This window comes from Pangasianodon hypophthalmus, chromosome 19 (assembly GCF_027358585.1).
Source record: "Pangasianodon hypophthalmus isolate fPanHyp1 chromosome 19, fPanHyp1.pri, whole genome shotgun sequence".
NCBI lineage: Eukaryota > Metazoa > Chordata > Actinopteri > Siluriformes > Pangasiidae > Pangasianodon > Pangasianodon hypophthalmus.
In genome coordinates, this window is record NC_069728.1 from 2,746,175 (window position 1) to 2,759,618 (window position 13,444).

Genomic DNA, 13,444 nt, shown 5'->3' on the forward strand with positions numbered 1-13,444 from the left:
TGCGGTGGTCTGTGGAAGGCTTCGATTGAACAGAACTTCACAGAACAACATTTCTAGTCTGTAACCACGTCCTTTTCTCTATCCTGTGTATATAGTGCTTTATTTCTGAAGTCTGACATTTTGTAGTTGTGTCTGGCAGCACAGTGGTGAATATCCAGTGCACTCGTGAAATCCCGCAGTAGGGATCTAGGTAGTGAACCCCAGCAATAACACGATATCGGTGTAGTTTGAAGGTGGCATGTGACCTGTGCACTGTTAATATGGCGGGGTCTGAGAGTGTTGGAGTGTAGGGCAGGTAGCAAATGTCTACGTCGGCTAAGAGAAAGCTGTAGCCAATCAGAATGGCAGTTTAAGTAGTAATCAGGTCTCGAGACTCATCACATTTAGAGCAAAAAAAAAAAAAAAAAAAAAAAGAGAGAGACATTTTTATCCCCACAAATGTGGTGGTTGGTATGGTCCACAGTTGAAGTGTGTGAAAAAAAAAACTGTTCTTAAACAGCTAATATTGGACTGAGAAATAAATAGTTCACCCCAAATCCCAGTTTATATACAAACATCAGTACAGTCAAGTTCAAATGTAGTGTGTCTCAGAAATGGCTCAGGTCCGACTCAAACGAGAGGAATTCCAATGGTGCCCTGGCCCTACACACACACACACACACACACACAGAGAGAGACATACACACACACACACAGCCCTGCTGACAGCCACACGTCCCCCCCATATATTTTCCTCTCTTGAGAAGCTGGATAAATAAGGAGAGAGGATCCAGTAGTGCTTGCGTTTTATTTATATGGGCGGGTACGCAGGGCCAGGACACGCCCCGCCATTGGTCCTGTGATGCGTCCATCATGTGTCCCAGCCCACACGATCCGTGCTCTCCAAGGAGAGAGACTTGGTCTTGTGCGGTGATGCAGGACTGGGCGGGCTGCTGAAGGTCGAGCTGTTGGAGGCAGTGGAGTGACGCGGCGAGTCTGAGTCCTGCAAGTCCCGATAAAACCAAAGTGTTAACCAAGAAGCATTAGCTACATGCTGCTTGCAGTTTGCATCTTTGTGGCTGAACTGTCTAATAAAGCCATCATATCATTTTTCTACCTCATAGACACGATTAAATCATCTGTCTCTTTATTGTTAGAGTAATTCCCTGAGTGGGGTGCTATTTGTGCTGACATTACAATTAGAAAGGTAAAAGACAGGTAGTGTGTCCTTCACAACAACCTATGTGCCTGTTTCAGATAAACAACTTCAACTCTTTACATTCTACCTTGAAATATAATCATGGAAATACTTGAAAATTCATATTTTTTGCATTCATATTGAATCCATATAACATCTCATGCTTGAAACATCCTTTTGAAAAATGTACATTTTAGTTCACTCAGCCCTGTTACCTGAACACATTCACCCCTGTGACATATTTGAAATCTTCCACAAGTCACATGTTCAACAGGAAGTTGCATCATTCGAATTTCCTGAAGATTATAGGGAGAAGAAAAATGTTCTCATTCTTTTTTCTTTATTGTCAATGATACCGTGATTAATGAAGTCGCTTTCAAAGTACAACCCTGTTAACCAACATAATAATAATGTCCTCAGGCCATGAGCATGGATGCTAGATAACTACATTTCTACAGTATGTCTATTTGCTATCCATTAAATACATGTTTGTTTAGATTCAATTTTGAAAAATGATTTTTTAAAAAATAAAGTTATTTTTTCCAAGTTATAAGAGCTAAATGGCACCTCAATCACCCATTACATGCCTTTAAGCATAAATGATTTATGCTTATTAAGTAAAACTGCTGTTAGGCCTGAAATCAGCACAAACACAACACGTAAGTGCGGCTACACAAAAGAAGCAGAGACATGTATTATAATCAGTGTACGATAAACAGTACAGCTACTAAAGATGCGTATGAGATGCATATTTAAAGCTTCAATCTGCACATGCATAAATCTCACATAAATATTTGAGGTCTGGGTTCATATTCTCTCAAAGCGTCAGCTTATATCCTTTGAAATCCCAGCCTTCAAGTGGAATGAATGAATATGGATGAGAGTTGCGACTAGCTCAGCGCTCTCACGGCACACAATGTGTTCTTGCACATTATTAGTTCTTTTTCAACATCAAGATCAATAAATGTGGCATAATACCAAACCCAAGACTGGCAGTTCATGTAAAATAATTACAAGCCATAATTTGCTTTTATTATTGCTTTTATATTGCTTTTATTATTAAACTATTATTGGTCCTGTTTTCCTTCCATTCCGTTATTTTTTTTAATATCAATTGTTCCTATAATTCAATGTAATAAAGCATTTTTTTCTTTGATGTTGAAAATGACAGAAAGCTCAGTGAAATTAAAAGTGCACTTCATTCCCAATAATCAGTGTAGCACTGCTATGCCATGTTTACAGTGCATGGATTGTTTTTGGGAACAAGTCACTTTGCAACAGCTGCTTGGGTGTTTGACAGGAAACTGTAATTAAACTGCTCAGTTTAATCACGAGTCATACGTTCCTGCTGGCCTTCGCAGAAGTGTCCATCCTCAAACACAGCGTTTCAGAAGTGCTGAAATAAAATGTAAACTGAAGTGGTGCTCCTACTAACACAATATGCTTTCAGATGCATGCAGAGCTCTGAATGGGTTCTATCAGCCTCAGGAAGACAATCGATCATCTTTTCTTTTGCGATTTTCCCCAATGCCTAATTGGACGTACAGGATGGAGGTAGAGCATGCGTGTCACTTTGAACGTAAATGTAAAAAAAAAAAAAAAAAACATAGCATAATCCTGGAGTTATGGAGATTTGACAATCAGAGGCTGAGAACTTTAGTAGAAACAAACAAAAAAAAAAAAAGAAAAGCAGTAATGTGGTTGCTCTGGCAGAGGGAATGAGGGAGTGCTTTCAATGCCGAGTGCATCAACTTTACCTTCATCTTACTAAGCAGGGTCCTTAATGCCCGTTTCAGATCGGGCGTCTTCTCCGAGGGCGAGACAGCCTGCCACTGGGAAGGAAAGGCACACTGAGAGCCCAAAAGTGGCTTCCATACCAGGGGAAAGGATACAAACTGCTATAGTATGGGTATACGTGGTGGTGTAGCAGGAGCTAAGGCCCCAGTGGAGGCGAGATATATACTTGAAAGGGATGATGAATGAAAGCCAGACTTGTACAGTTTGGCCAGGAGGGCATGGGAGAATTTCAGGCAGGACAGGACTGGCTAATATGACTGTGCTGAATGAGGAGTGTCAGGAGATAAACGCTGTACAGGAGCCTGCTGTTAGAATAAAACTAATAGAAGCCATCAGCTGTTATGTCAGTTCAGTTCTTATCAGGTATTTAGTGACATGATGTTATACACGTCTGAAAAAAAAGTTTACCATTGAAACCTGCTACTGTATCTTTCTAAGGTCATCCGTATTTTTTTTTGAATAACAGAATTCTTAAATAGACGTGTTGAAGGAGATTCTGCTACTGACATCTACAGAATGAATGAAATGAAATGATTTTTCCCCCCATGGAGATGTTTTTCGCTAACCACCAGAATGGAAGGCATGAAGTTTCATTTTCACAGGCATGTCACTCACCTCCCGGTCAAACTGAGAAAGCGGTGCGTCTCCTGCATCCATACCTCCACCCGACGACAGAGAGCTCTCGGACGGAGATGTCATGGTTTGCCGCTTGGAGCTGTAGCTACTGCTCGAGAGCTCCCTCCTCAGAGCACTGCCATTCTGAGAAGAGGAACCTGAGAGACAGAGAGAGACAGAGAGAGAGAGAGAGAGACAGACAGCAAATGAAAGAGAAAAGATTAAAACAATAGGGCTCGCCCAAACGAAATTTTACAAGCTTCAAATATTTGTTGCTGTTTCCAAACGAGTACCTGAATACTCATTCTTAAACCTACCCTTCAATAAATAATATTTACATTTCAAAATTAACCATAATTTAAGTAGTTTGAGCTTTTATTACTGCAGTTCAAATATTTTTGCAATATTTGATCATTTTTCTACATGATCTCTATTTCGTTCAATGCAAGTCTCACAACGCTAATGCAGCTATCCAATCAGCCAATCATGTGGCAGCAGCACAGTGCTTAAAATCATGCAAATACAGATCAAGAGCTTCAGTTAATGTTCACATCAAACATCAGACTTGGAGAAAATATGATCTCAGTGACGTTGACCTCGGCATGCTTATTGGTGCCAGGTGGACTGGTTTGAGTTTTTCTATAACTGCTGATCTTCTGGGATCAACTGTCAACACATAACAGTCTCTAGAGTTTACACAGAATGTCGTGGAAAAACAAAAAACACCCAGTAAGTGTCAGCTCTGTGAGCAGAAACACAGTGTTGATGAGAGAGGTCAGAGGAGAATGGCCAGAGTGGTTCGATCTGACAGGAAGGCTACGAGAACAGGGTCCCAGGACGCACAATGTGCCAAATCTTGAGGTGGATGAGCTACAACAGCAGAAGCCCACATCGGGTTCAACTCCTGTCAGCCAGGAACAAAAGAATCTGAGGCTATCATGGGCAGAGACTCACCCAAACTGGACAGATGAAGACTGAAAAAAAAGACCAGGTGATTTTTTTCCAATCTTCGATTGAGATGTTTGATGTGAACATTAACTAAAGCTCTTGACCTGTATGCACAGGATATTATAAATTATGTTACATCATTGTGTCCCTAATGAAGTAGCCAGTAAATGTTTTCTGTTCCAGCAATAATGCATTTAATTTGGTGGGGTCCTGCTTCCTTGAGCATATGCATAGAATATTATAGCATGTCTATAGCATGTGTTTCTAAATAAAAGCCACTAGTGCGGTCAAATGTAGAAAAATGTAGGCCTCAGTGGAAGAAAAATAAATTTGTGCCACTGGCTGTGGCATTTGGTGTACATTAAGACCTTGTTGAACTCCTGTTGATGGGTTCAGACTCCCATGCCTTAATCTCATAACTACATACTGAATAATCCGAACTTAATCTGAATCCTTTATAGTATGAATGGATTACTAAATGGATCATACTGCATCACAGCATCACAGATAAAGCAATTCTGGGCTGTATTAATTCATGGGAGTTAGAAAACTTAATAACAACACGGGATTAAACACTAATAATAATAATAATAATAATAATAATAACTGATACAACAGAATGATTCATATTTACATGGCTACTTTGTATGACTGAAGTACTGAGGGAGGGAAAAGGAATATCGCAGTGTCCTTAGGGACTTCTAGGAGTCTTAGGATGGTGTTAGCATGTGGAGGATGGAGAAACTCACGTATTCCCAGGCCACTGCTGGCGCTCATGGAGCGACCTGGTTCAGTCCGATTCTTCGCTAAGGACGGGATACTGACTGAGCCACTAAAGCCGGACCGGTTCTCCTGAGCACGCACGTTCTACAGGAGACAGAGAAAACAGACCAGACAGTGAGATAAAGTCAATTCATTGGAGAATTCGTGTCAAATTTTGCTTTGTTACATGTGGATAATGTACAAATACAGTAAATATTCTTAGCACAAGTCCTAGGACAAGGTCAAGGCCAAGGTTAGTAGAGAGCACACGTATTAATTGCTGAACTAGACTACATTATTTAGCCTAATATTTGACTGGTCATTCTAAAAATGCACCATTTCCTCCATACAACATTTTCCTTTTTGTAAAAATGCATCATTGCTCACCAGTGAACTTCGTCACACACACCACTACAACAACCGGCCAGTGTTGATAAAAACAGCGTCTCCTACCATCGGTAGGTCCTTCAGAATCTGCATGCCATCTCCAGGTCCCATGTGAGCCACGTGGTTGAAGTTGGTGGGGTTGGAGATCAGCTTGCTTCTCTTCTCAGGGTCTCTCAGCATCTCTCTAAAGACATACACAGGACATTAGTAAAATACTGCACCCAAGAATGTAATGCTGCTAAGACTGACTTAAAGCTAGTGGGGATTAGTTGGCACAACTTTTGCTTGAGTTGGTTTACACAGCAATATTGACATTTTTAAGCTGTTACAGGTGACGTAATACTTTAATGACTATTTTCCTTATAAAGAACATGCAGTGCATACAGCACCAGCTGCTGCATCGATGACCAGATTTTTGACACTCATGTTCAATATGCACATATAGGTGTGATGGTCAGGGGTCCACTAACTTTTGGCCAGAATCCTATTGTTAGTATTGAACACATGACAAGCAAGTATTAAACTACACCAGCTCACTATGTTCTGATATCACATATTTTCCCGATTTTCCCCTTGTGATCATTACAATGAAGGAGTACACCTACATATCTATATAAAGAGCAGGTGTTTGTTGGGGCAGGGGTGTTTCCACATGTGTGGCATCGTTTTGTGCCTTTCTATGATACACTGTACCTTCTGCAGAATATAATTCAGGATAATCATGAATATAATTAAACACCTGCTGTGCAAGACTGAAATGGAGTTTGAAAAGTTTGAACATCTAGCAACACAAAAAGGCAATCTGCTCTCCGATATGCCCAGTGAGACATGTAAAGCTTTTGTGTTGTGTGTGTGTGTGTGTGTGTGTGTGTGTGCCTTCATGTACCTCCTTTGTTGTAGTCTCTCCTCCTCAGGTATGCGGAATGAGAAGCGTCTCTTGTTGTTCAAACTGCGCACCATCTGCTTGCGGCTGTTATCCGACACCTCTGGCACCACCAGCTCGTCTCCCTCTGACACACACACACACACACACACACACACACACACACACACACACACACACACACACACAGAGAGATTATAGCCCAGAAACACACACCTCAAACTAAACTGAGGTGAACTGAGGATTGCTTGTTACCTGCTGTCTTGTTCCTGAAGTAGATGAGCCTTACTGTTTCTGAGCCGAGGAGATTCAGAGAGCCGTCTGTGTTCAGTGGCCGCATCTGTGCACATAATATACGTTTAAACAGAGAAAGTTCCCAATACGTTACACTGCTACATTTTAAAAACGCCGAGCTGCAGCGTAATTACTCTTTGTGCTTTATTTTTGAAAAATCCTGATGCTACAGATGAATGATTCTTCCTGCGATTATGATTCAATTCATTACGGAGAAACAGTTTTTACCTTTTTTAGAGGAATGGTCTGAATCCATTCCATGGTGTTGACGTCAAACACGTCCACTGCGTTCTCGCTGTACACGGAGAGGTAGGGGGCGCTGTAGCCTGCAGCATGTTCAGTAGATATGACAAACATGATCAAAATCCCCTTCCACAGTGACACGATTCACATTTATGTTTTTACCGCTTTAGCTAGATATTATCTTTATACAGATCGTAACAGAAATTTTGCAGATAAATGTGACAATAATCAAGATATTCTGCATTTCAAACTCTAATAGAAGTCTGATCTGTTAGTAAAAAAAAGCAAGTGAAATGTAAAATGTATCTAGTATTTCTTGTTCTGAGATTACCATAAATCAAATACAAGATTATTAAACCTATTTCTAGATATTTTTACTCATTTCAAGCTTTAAAGTTATTCTATTGTCAGATATTTTTGCTTCTTTTTTAAAAATAAATGCTTAAAATTATAAAAAATATCGGCCAATAGAACTATTTCAAGCTTGAAATGAGTAAGAAATGTCTAGATTTAATAATCATATATCTTCTTGATTGGAATTTTTTTTATAATAATAGGAAATTTGACTTATATTTGACTTTATATTTAAGATATTTTCACTTGATAAGATGTTTCTTGCAGTGTATTCATGTTATTCACATTAAGATGTACTTGTGCAGGAAGTAATACTGGAGTTCAGAGACATCATGATCTATAGCAGTACAGCATCAGCTGATCTCATCATGCCCCTAGATTAGACTAGCTCTGATTTTTTAAGGCAAGTCTGATCCACTCACAGCAGGCGGTGGGGACAGCGGGCCACATCAGCTCCATCTGGCGTGAGCGTCGGCCGTGGAGGTCCACACAGACACCCACACAGCTGAAGCACAGCAGCAGCTCCTTGCTGGAGATTTCCACGGCGCACAACGCGTCCATGCCCTGCTGCGTGAGGAAGGCCAGCGTGTGATCGTCCGGGTGCAGGAGGCTAACAGGAGGAGTGTCCGAGTGCAGACTGTAGCGCATGAAGCCGCCCTGAAAGCCCACCACGAGATACTCGCTCAAAAACGCCATCCACTGCACCACGCCAGGCACCTGGAACAACGAAGGGACATGGGTTTATAAAGGGCAATTTGAAATAAGTGTAGTTTTGGGGTTTCTCTTATAATAATCTTGTCTACATATAATGAATGCAAGCGTCACTATTCACTATGATACCATGTGACATATGGCACAAGCTTTATAACTAATAATATATATACACTATATTATATATATATATATATATATATACATAAATATACACTCACACACACATATACATATGTGGTGTGTGTTATTACAGGACTGGACTAAAGTCAACTAAAAACTCAAAAAAATTACATTCTTTATTGCAATCAGTATCTCATATTTCACTATTTAAGAAATTCTAGCAACAATTTTACAAATTACAAACTGCAAAAAAAAAAAAAAAATAAATAATAAAAAACATAAAGAGGAAAGTTCCTTGACAAATGCAATAAAAAAAAAACCTCAATACTGACTGTGGGCTAGTTATAGACATGTCTATTGTATACAATAATATACAATAATAACCAACATTTACACACACTGTTGATTGTGTACCAAAATGTAGCAAAAACCCCTCGTGATGATGATGATTACCTGAATCTCTCGGAGGCGCTGGTGCCGTGCCTTGCTCTTGTTGAGCTCGTAGCAGATGACCTGACGCTTCATGGCCACACACAGGCATGCGTGCGCACCTCGGCGAGGCTTTCCTGAAGCCAGGAGCTGACACCCTTTAGTCTCGAGCAGTTTGAAGGAGTCGGTGTCGCGGCCGTCGAGGCTAGCCATGGGCACGAGACGCACGTGTCGGTTCCTGCCTGAGATCACAGCCAGCAGCTGCTCGGAGGGCATCAGCTCCACATGGTGCACTTTCTTGTTATCGCCCACACGGATGATCTCTGTGCAACGAGAGTGTCACACCAGCATCAGCGTAGAAGTTCAGTTACATATTGCGTAATCATAAACTATGAATTTCACGGCTTATGCAGAAGAATTTTAAGATACAGAGTTCCCATTTAGGCATCACTTTATCTGTACATTGTTACTATGCATACAAAAAAGTTCAATTCTGCAGCATTTAAAGAATACAGACACGTCGACTTACCATCTTTGGTGATATGGACCACGTAAAGGCCTTCCTCATTACCTAGAGCCACACGCTCATGGTCTAATGAGGGAAAACAATGAAGAAATACACCATCATGCACTTACTAAAAAACACATTAGCAATGTTGGATGTGCATTAGTGCAGTACCTATAATAGCAGCAGTCTGTGTAGATTTGATGAGAGGCAGCGTGCTATCATAGGCTTCTTTGGGCACGTAGACAGAGCGATCTTTCAGCTTGTTCTTCTTGAGAATGCGGTGCAGCTCAAGCAGCAGATTGACCCACTTGGTGCGCTCGTGATCGCTATCAGCCAGAATCAAAATGGACGTCTTCTGGCACAAGGACGACAGATGAGACGCCGTTACCTGTGGAAAAGACCAAACATGCAATTTTGTAAAACTGTATTCCATCTACATACATGCCAAAAGTTGTGTTAGTTACCGGAGAGATCATATTAATTTAGATAATATGAGATATTCACTGTTAAGACGTAGCTACAATAAACATTTAGATTTATGCAATTTTGAGAAATGAAACAAATGAGATACAAGCGGAGTATTGGGATACATTTACATTTCTCACAAAGATTATGAAACAGCAAAAAAAAAATTCTCTTAGTTATAAATAATATATTCTTGAGTAATACATACAGCCTACAATTATTTTAATTGCTCTTGGTTGTAGATCTAGACTTTTTAGGGTGCTAGCTTGTACCATATACAGCAGTTCATTTGAAACTGGAAAAGAGTTATTATATATTCTTGTACAATGTGTAACACACACACACACACACACACAGAACAAATAACCCAAACCTCATACCCGGAATATGCAAGGGACGTCCTTCCTGTTGGCGTGAATGACATCCGAGGCCAAGACGGAGCTCACTGAAAACTCTTCATCCCTGAAAGAGCAAGACGAACATGTGATGAGATGAGACATGAGATGTCAGACTAAAGAAAAAAAAAAAAAAAAAAAAAAAGATTTGCTAGCACTGGAATTCCTGCTCACCTCATGTCAATGACCTGGCTCACTATCACACTGGGCTGAGTCGTTTTGGCCTCACCGAGCTCATACAGAAACAGCTTAAAGTCACACACTACAGCTAGCGCCCTCTGCCAGCCCTTCTTCACCCCCGTAGGCTTCGGCACCTGAGGGACACAACGTGGTACTGCTCGCTCATATCAATTCCATAACATCCTCAGTGAGCATCACACACACACACACACAGAAAATGTAAGTGGTGAAGCTCTTAGGATGAGTGATGAGCTGATATTTCAAAATGACCTGAACTGTAGACATATGAATGCTTTAACAACCTATGCGTATCATGAACTCGGCTTTTTGTGGTAGAATCTTCAATCTTTTTCAGAAAATGGCCTGCTAATTCACCTTCAGGTGAGATTTTTAAAGGACACAAGTCCTGAGTCAGAGTTTTATCACTAGCACCACCTGGTGTACAGAAACAGTCCACAGTCTTTAAGTCTTTCTTTTTATTCCTGACTTCACCAAGCATGAAGATTTCCGAACGCTGTATTTGGGACGGAGCTCACCCGCACAATGCCCTCGTAGGCGGTGCCAATGCCCCGCAGCGGGTCGATACCCAGAGGACCTTTGCTCTGATCATGAGGGACCGGGCATAGAGAGGGAACCTTATCCGCACACATCACGTGACAGGAGAAATTACACACTGAAAGCACAGAGGAATACGCAAGATCATTAGAACTGACTCGGCATTAGCACGGAAGAAATCTTAAAGAATTCTCTTAATTATTAATTAATTATTATATTCAAGTTTTTTCTTTAGGTCTTTGTCATTTTATAATAACATCCATGAACAGCCCGATTTTCCTCTCTCTCTCTCTCTCTCTCTCTCTCTCTCTCACTCAATTTCAACAACAAAGGCAAAAAAGGCAATGGACTTTTCTTTATCATCCTGCCAAAGCAATTATAAGTAGACTCACCACTTAAGAGTGGAGAAATGATAAATTCCCTAGCTTTTTCCACCTTTAATGTGACATAGCAACCAACAAAATTTGAGTGAGAAACAAACAGAAACGTTTTAGGGAAAAAAAGAAAAAGAAAAAACTTACAATGACCTGGATGTAGAAGAGTACACACCCCTTAACTAATACTTTGTTAAAGCATGTTATGCTTGTCATATAGCATTCAGTGTTTTTGAGTAAGAATCTACCAACTATATCTTGATTTGGCAATTTTATTCCACACTTAATTACAAAAATCCTCCTATTGTCCACTAGGCAACTATGATTAACCTGAGATAAATAACCTGAACGCATAATGTGTTTGTACCGAGTGCCTGGGCTAGTAATTTGTCCACCCCGGTTCTCTCTCTCACGCTCTCTCTCTCTCACGCTCTCTCTCTCTCTCTCTCTCTCTCACCTTCGCATGTGCAGCCCTGCCGCATGAGACCAACCATCAGCGAGGTGCAGTAGTTACACTTGGTGGGGACGCTGAAGGATTTCACCGCAAACTGATGAGGCTTGGGCTGCAGAATAGAAGTGATAATGTTTTACATTAATACTCTCTATTAATTAATAAGTACTTCATCATGAATACACCTTAAGTAACGTTAACAAAGTAACTACCACCTGTAATATTTAATTTTTCATATATTAAAACCAAATAATCAACATGAACGAGTATAATTAACACAATCACCAATATGAACCATATTCACATGTCTGCAGGTGTCAAATTTCAGAACTGAGGCTGAAGCAAAGAAGCTATCAACGTTTAGGAATGTGATGTTACTTTATTTTTACTCACTGATGTTGCTTAATCAGAGTTTGAATAAACATAAATTAATACGTGTTAGCTTACTGTAATGTAATGTTAAAGCAAGTATGTTTCTGAATATTAATACTGAAGTTCACAAGTTGTTAATGTAAACTAAGGCGGTACGTAATGCTGTTTAAGAGAACATTAATGTAAAGCATTACCATAGAGTTTAAATATACAATTACACATTACTGAGTATCAGACCCCTGTTGTCCAATGAGAGTGTAATCCATGTGCTTACTTTATTACAGGGATGCTCTTGGCTGCTGTAGCTGGATCTGCTAGTCGGGGTGTGAAGACGTGACGAGTGATCCACCAGCTGCAGAAGGAGAAAACCAGTAGTGTCAGACATCACAGCATTTCCTACAGTAAGGCTACAAAGGGAGTATGCTCCAGATTACCTCTAAAGGCTCCATGTCACTAGCAGTGGATGGAGAGCGTGAGCGCGACATGCGGCGTGATTTGGAATCTTCATCCCGCGATGGAGTGTTATAGGGAGTAAAGTCACCCGAGTCAATCTGGAGAAACAGAACGGTAGACAGAGAGAGAGAGAGAGAGATACAGAGAGAGAGAGGTGGAGGAATGACTTCATTTTGTTTATAATGTACACCTCTATCAACTGAGCGCAGTGCAAAGTGCTAGGCAGTAATCTGGACTAAGGGATGACATTGCTTATTAATTAACATCGCTTATGAATAGTTATTAATAGTATTATTAGTTTTTAATAGTTAATAGTTAATTATTAAGAGTTCATTTGTAGAACACTGAATTGGGCCCATGAACTAGACACTAGCGAAGACTGAGATGTTGTCCATGTGGTTTTATTTAGATATGTCTAGAGGTAATACAAGTGGCAAGTGAAAATATCTTGAAGATAATCAAATTTATCTAGTATGTATTGTTATAAGAGTACAATAAACCAAATTTAAGCTTAGTAAGCATAGCCATTTTTTAAACTTTTTTTAGTCTTGTTCTATTGCCGGATAAATATGTTAATATTTAGTCTTTTTTCTAGAAAGAAGCAAAAGTTAGACTGTATTGTAATAAGCAGCCTAAAAATTAAAAAGTCTAAAAAAAAAAAAAAGTTATAGTGTTTATGTAGTAATTTGAGTAAATTACAACATTTAGCTAATAAAATGTCAATGAAGTACACTTTCACTATTTTTTTATTTTATTTATTCATTTTTTTTAGCTAAGCAGGTATAAAGTAGCCACTAGGTGAATGTTAAATGTTCTTCTTCTAGTTTTTTTAGTAGTATTATTATTATTTTCTTAGAATAAATTTACTTCAATTAGCAGTTAGAGTTCATTCACATTTTCAGTGAGATGGACTGCAAGTTAATTAACCACAAAGGCAAGGTCTTCTATAATCCTTTTTTATCCATCTT

General features: G+C 39.8%; 1 protein-coding gene across 4 annotated transcripts in view; it reads right to left on the bottom strand.

The window, feature by feature from the left end:
* Positions 1-420: 420 nt before the first annotated feature.
* Positions 421-13,444, bottom strand: part of cdc42bpab (CDC42 binding protein kinase alpha (DMPK-like) b) — a 73,525-nt gene continuing 60,501 nt past the window's right edge. For 3 of the 4 annotated variants that reach the window (XM_053242057.1, XM_053242058.1, XM_026946857.3), the window contains 18 exons: positions 12,458-12,574; positions 12,298-12,375; positions 11,658-11,763; positions 10,808-10,944; positions 10,266-10,405; positions 10,077-10,158; positions 9,403-9,619; positions 9,253-9,315; positions 8,748-9,046; positions 7,883-8,177; positions 7,092-7,189; positions 6,825-6,909; positions 6,573-6,696; positions 5,753-5,870; positions 5,287-5,404; positions 3,590-3,747; positions 2,935-3,009; positions 421-982 (listed from right to left, as the gene is read on the bottom strand). In XM_053242057.1, the coding sequence (XP_053098032.1) occupies positions 851-982; positions 2,935-3,009; positions 3,590-3,747; positions 5,287-5,404; positions 5,753-5,870; positions 6,573-6,696; positions 6,825-6,909; positions 7,092-7,189; positions 7,883-8,177; positions 8,748-9,046; positions 9,253-9,315; positions 9,403-9,619; positions 10,077-10,158; positions 10,266-10,405; positions 10,808-10,944; positions 11,658-11,763; positions 12,298-12,375; positions 12,458-12,574 (2,442 nt within the window). In that variant the 3' untranslated portion in view covers positions 421-850. The remainder of the gene's footprint in view (positions 983-2,934; positions 3,010-3,589; positions 3,748-5,286; positions 5,405-5,752; positions 5,871-6,572; positions 6,697-6,824; positions 6,910-7,091; positions 7,190-7,882; positions 8,178-8,747; positions 9,047-9,252; positions 9,316-9,402; positions 9,620-10,076; positions 10,159-10,265; positions 10,406-10,807; positions 10,945-11,657; positions 11,764-12,297; positions 12,376-12,457; positions 12,575-13,444) is intronic. The other variant, XM_053242059.1, reaches the window with a different exon arrangement.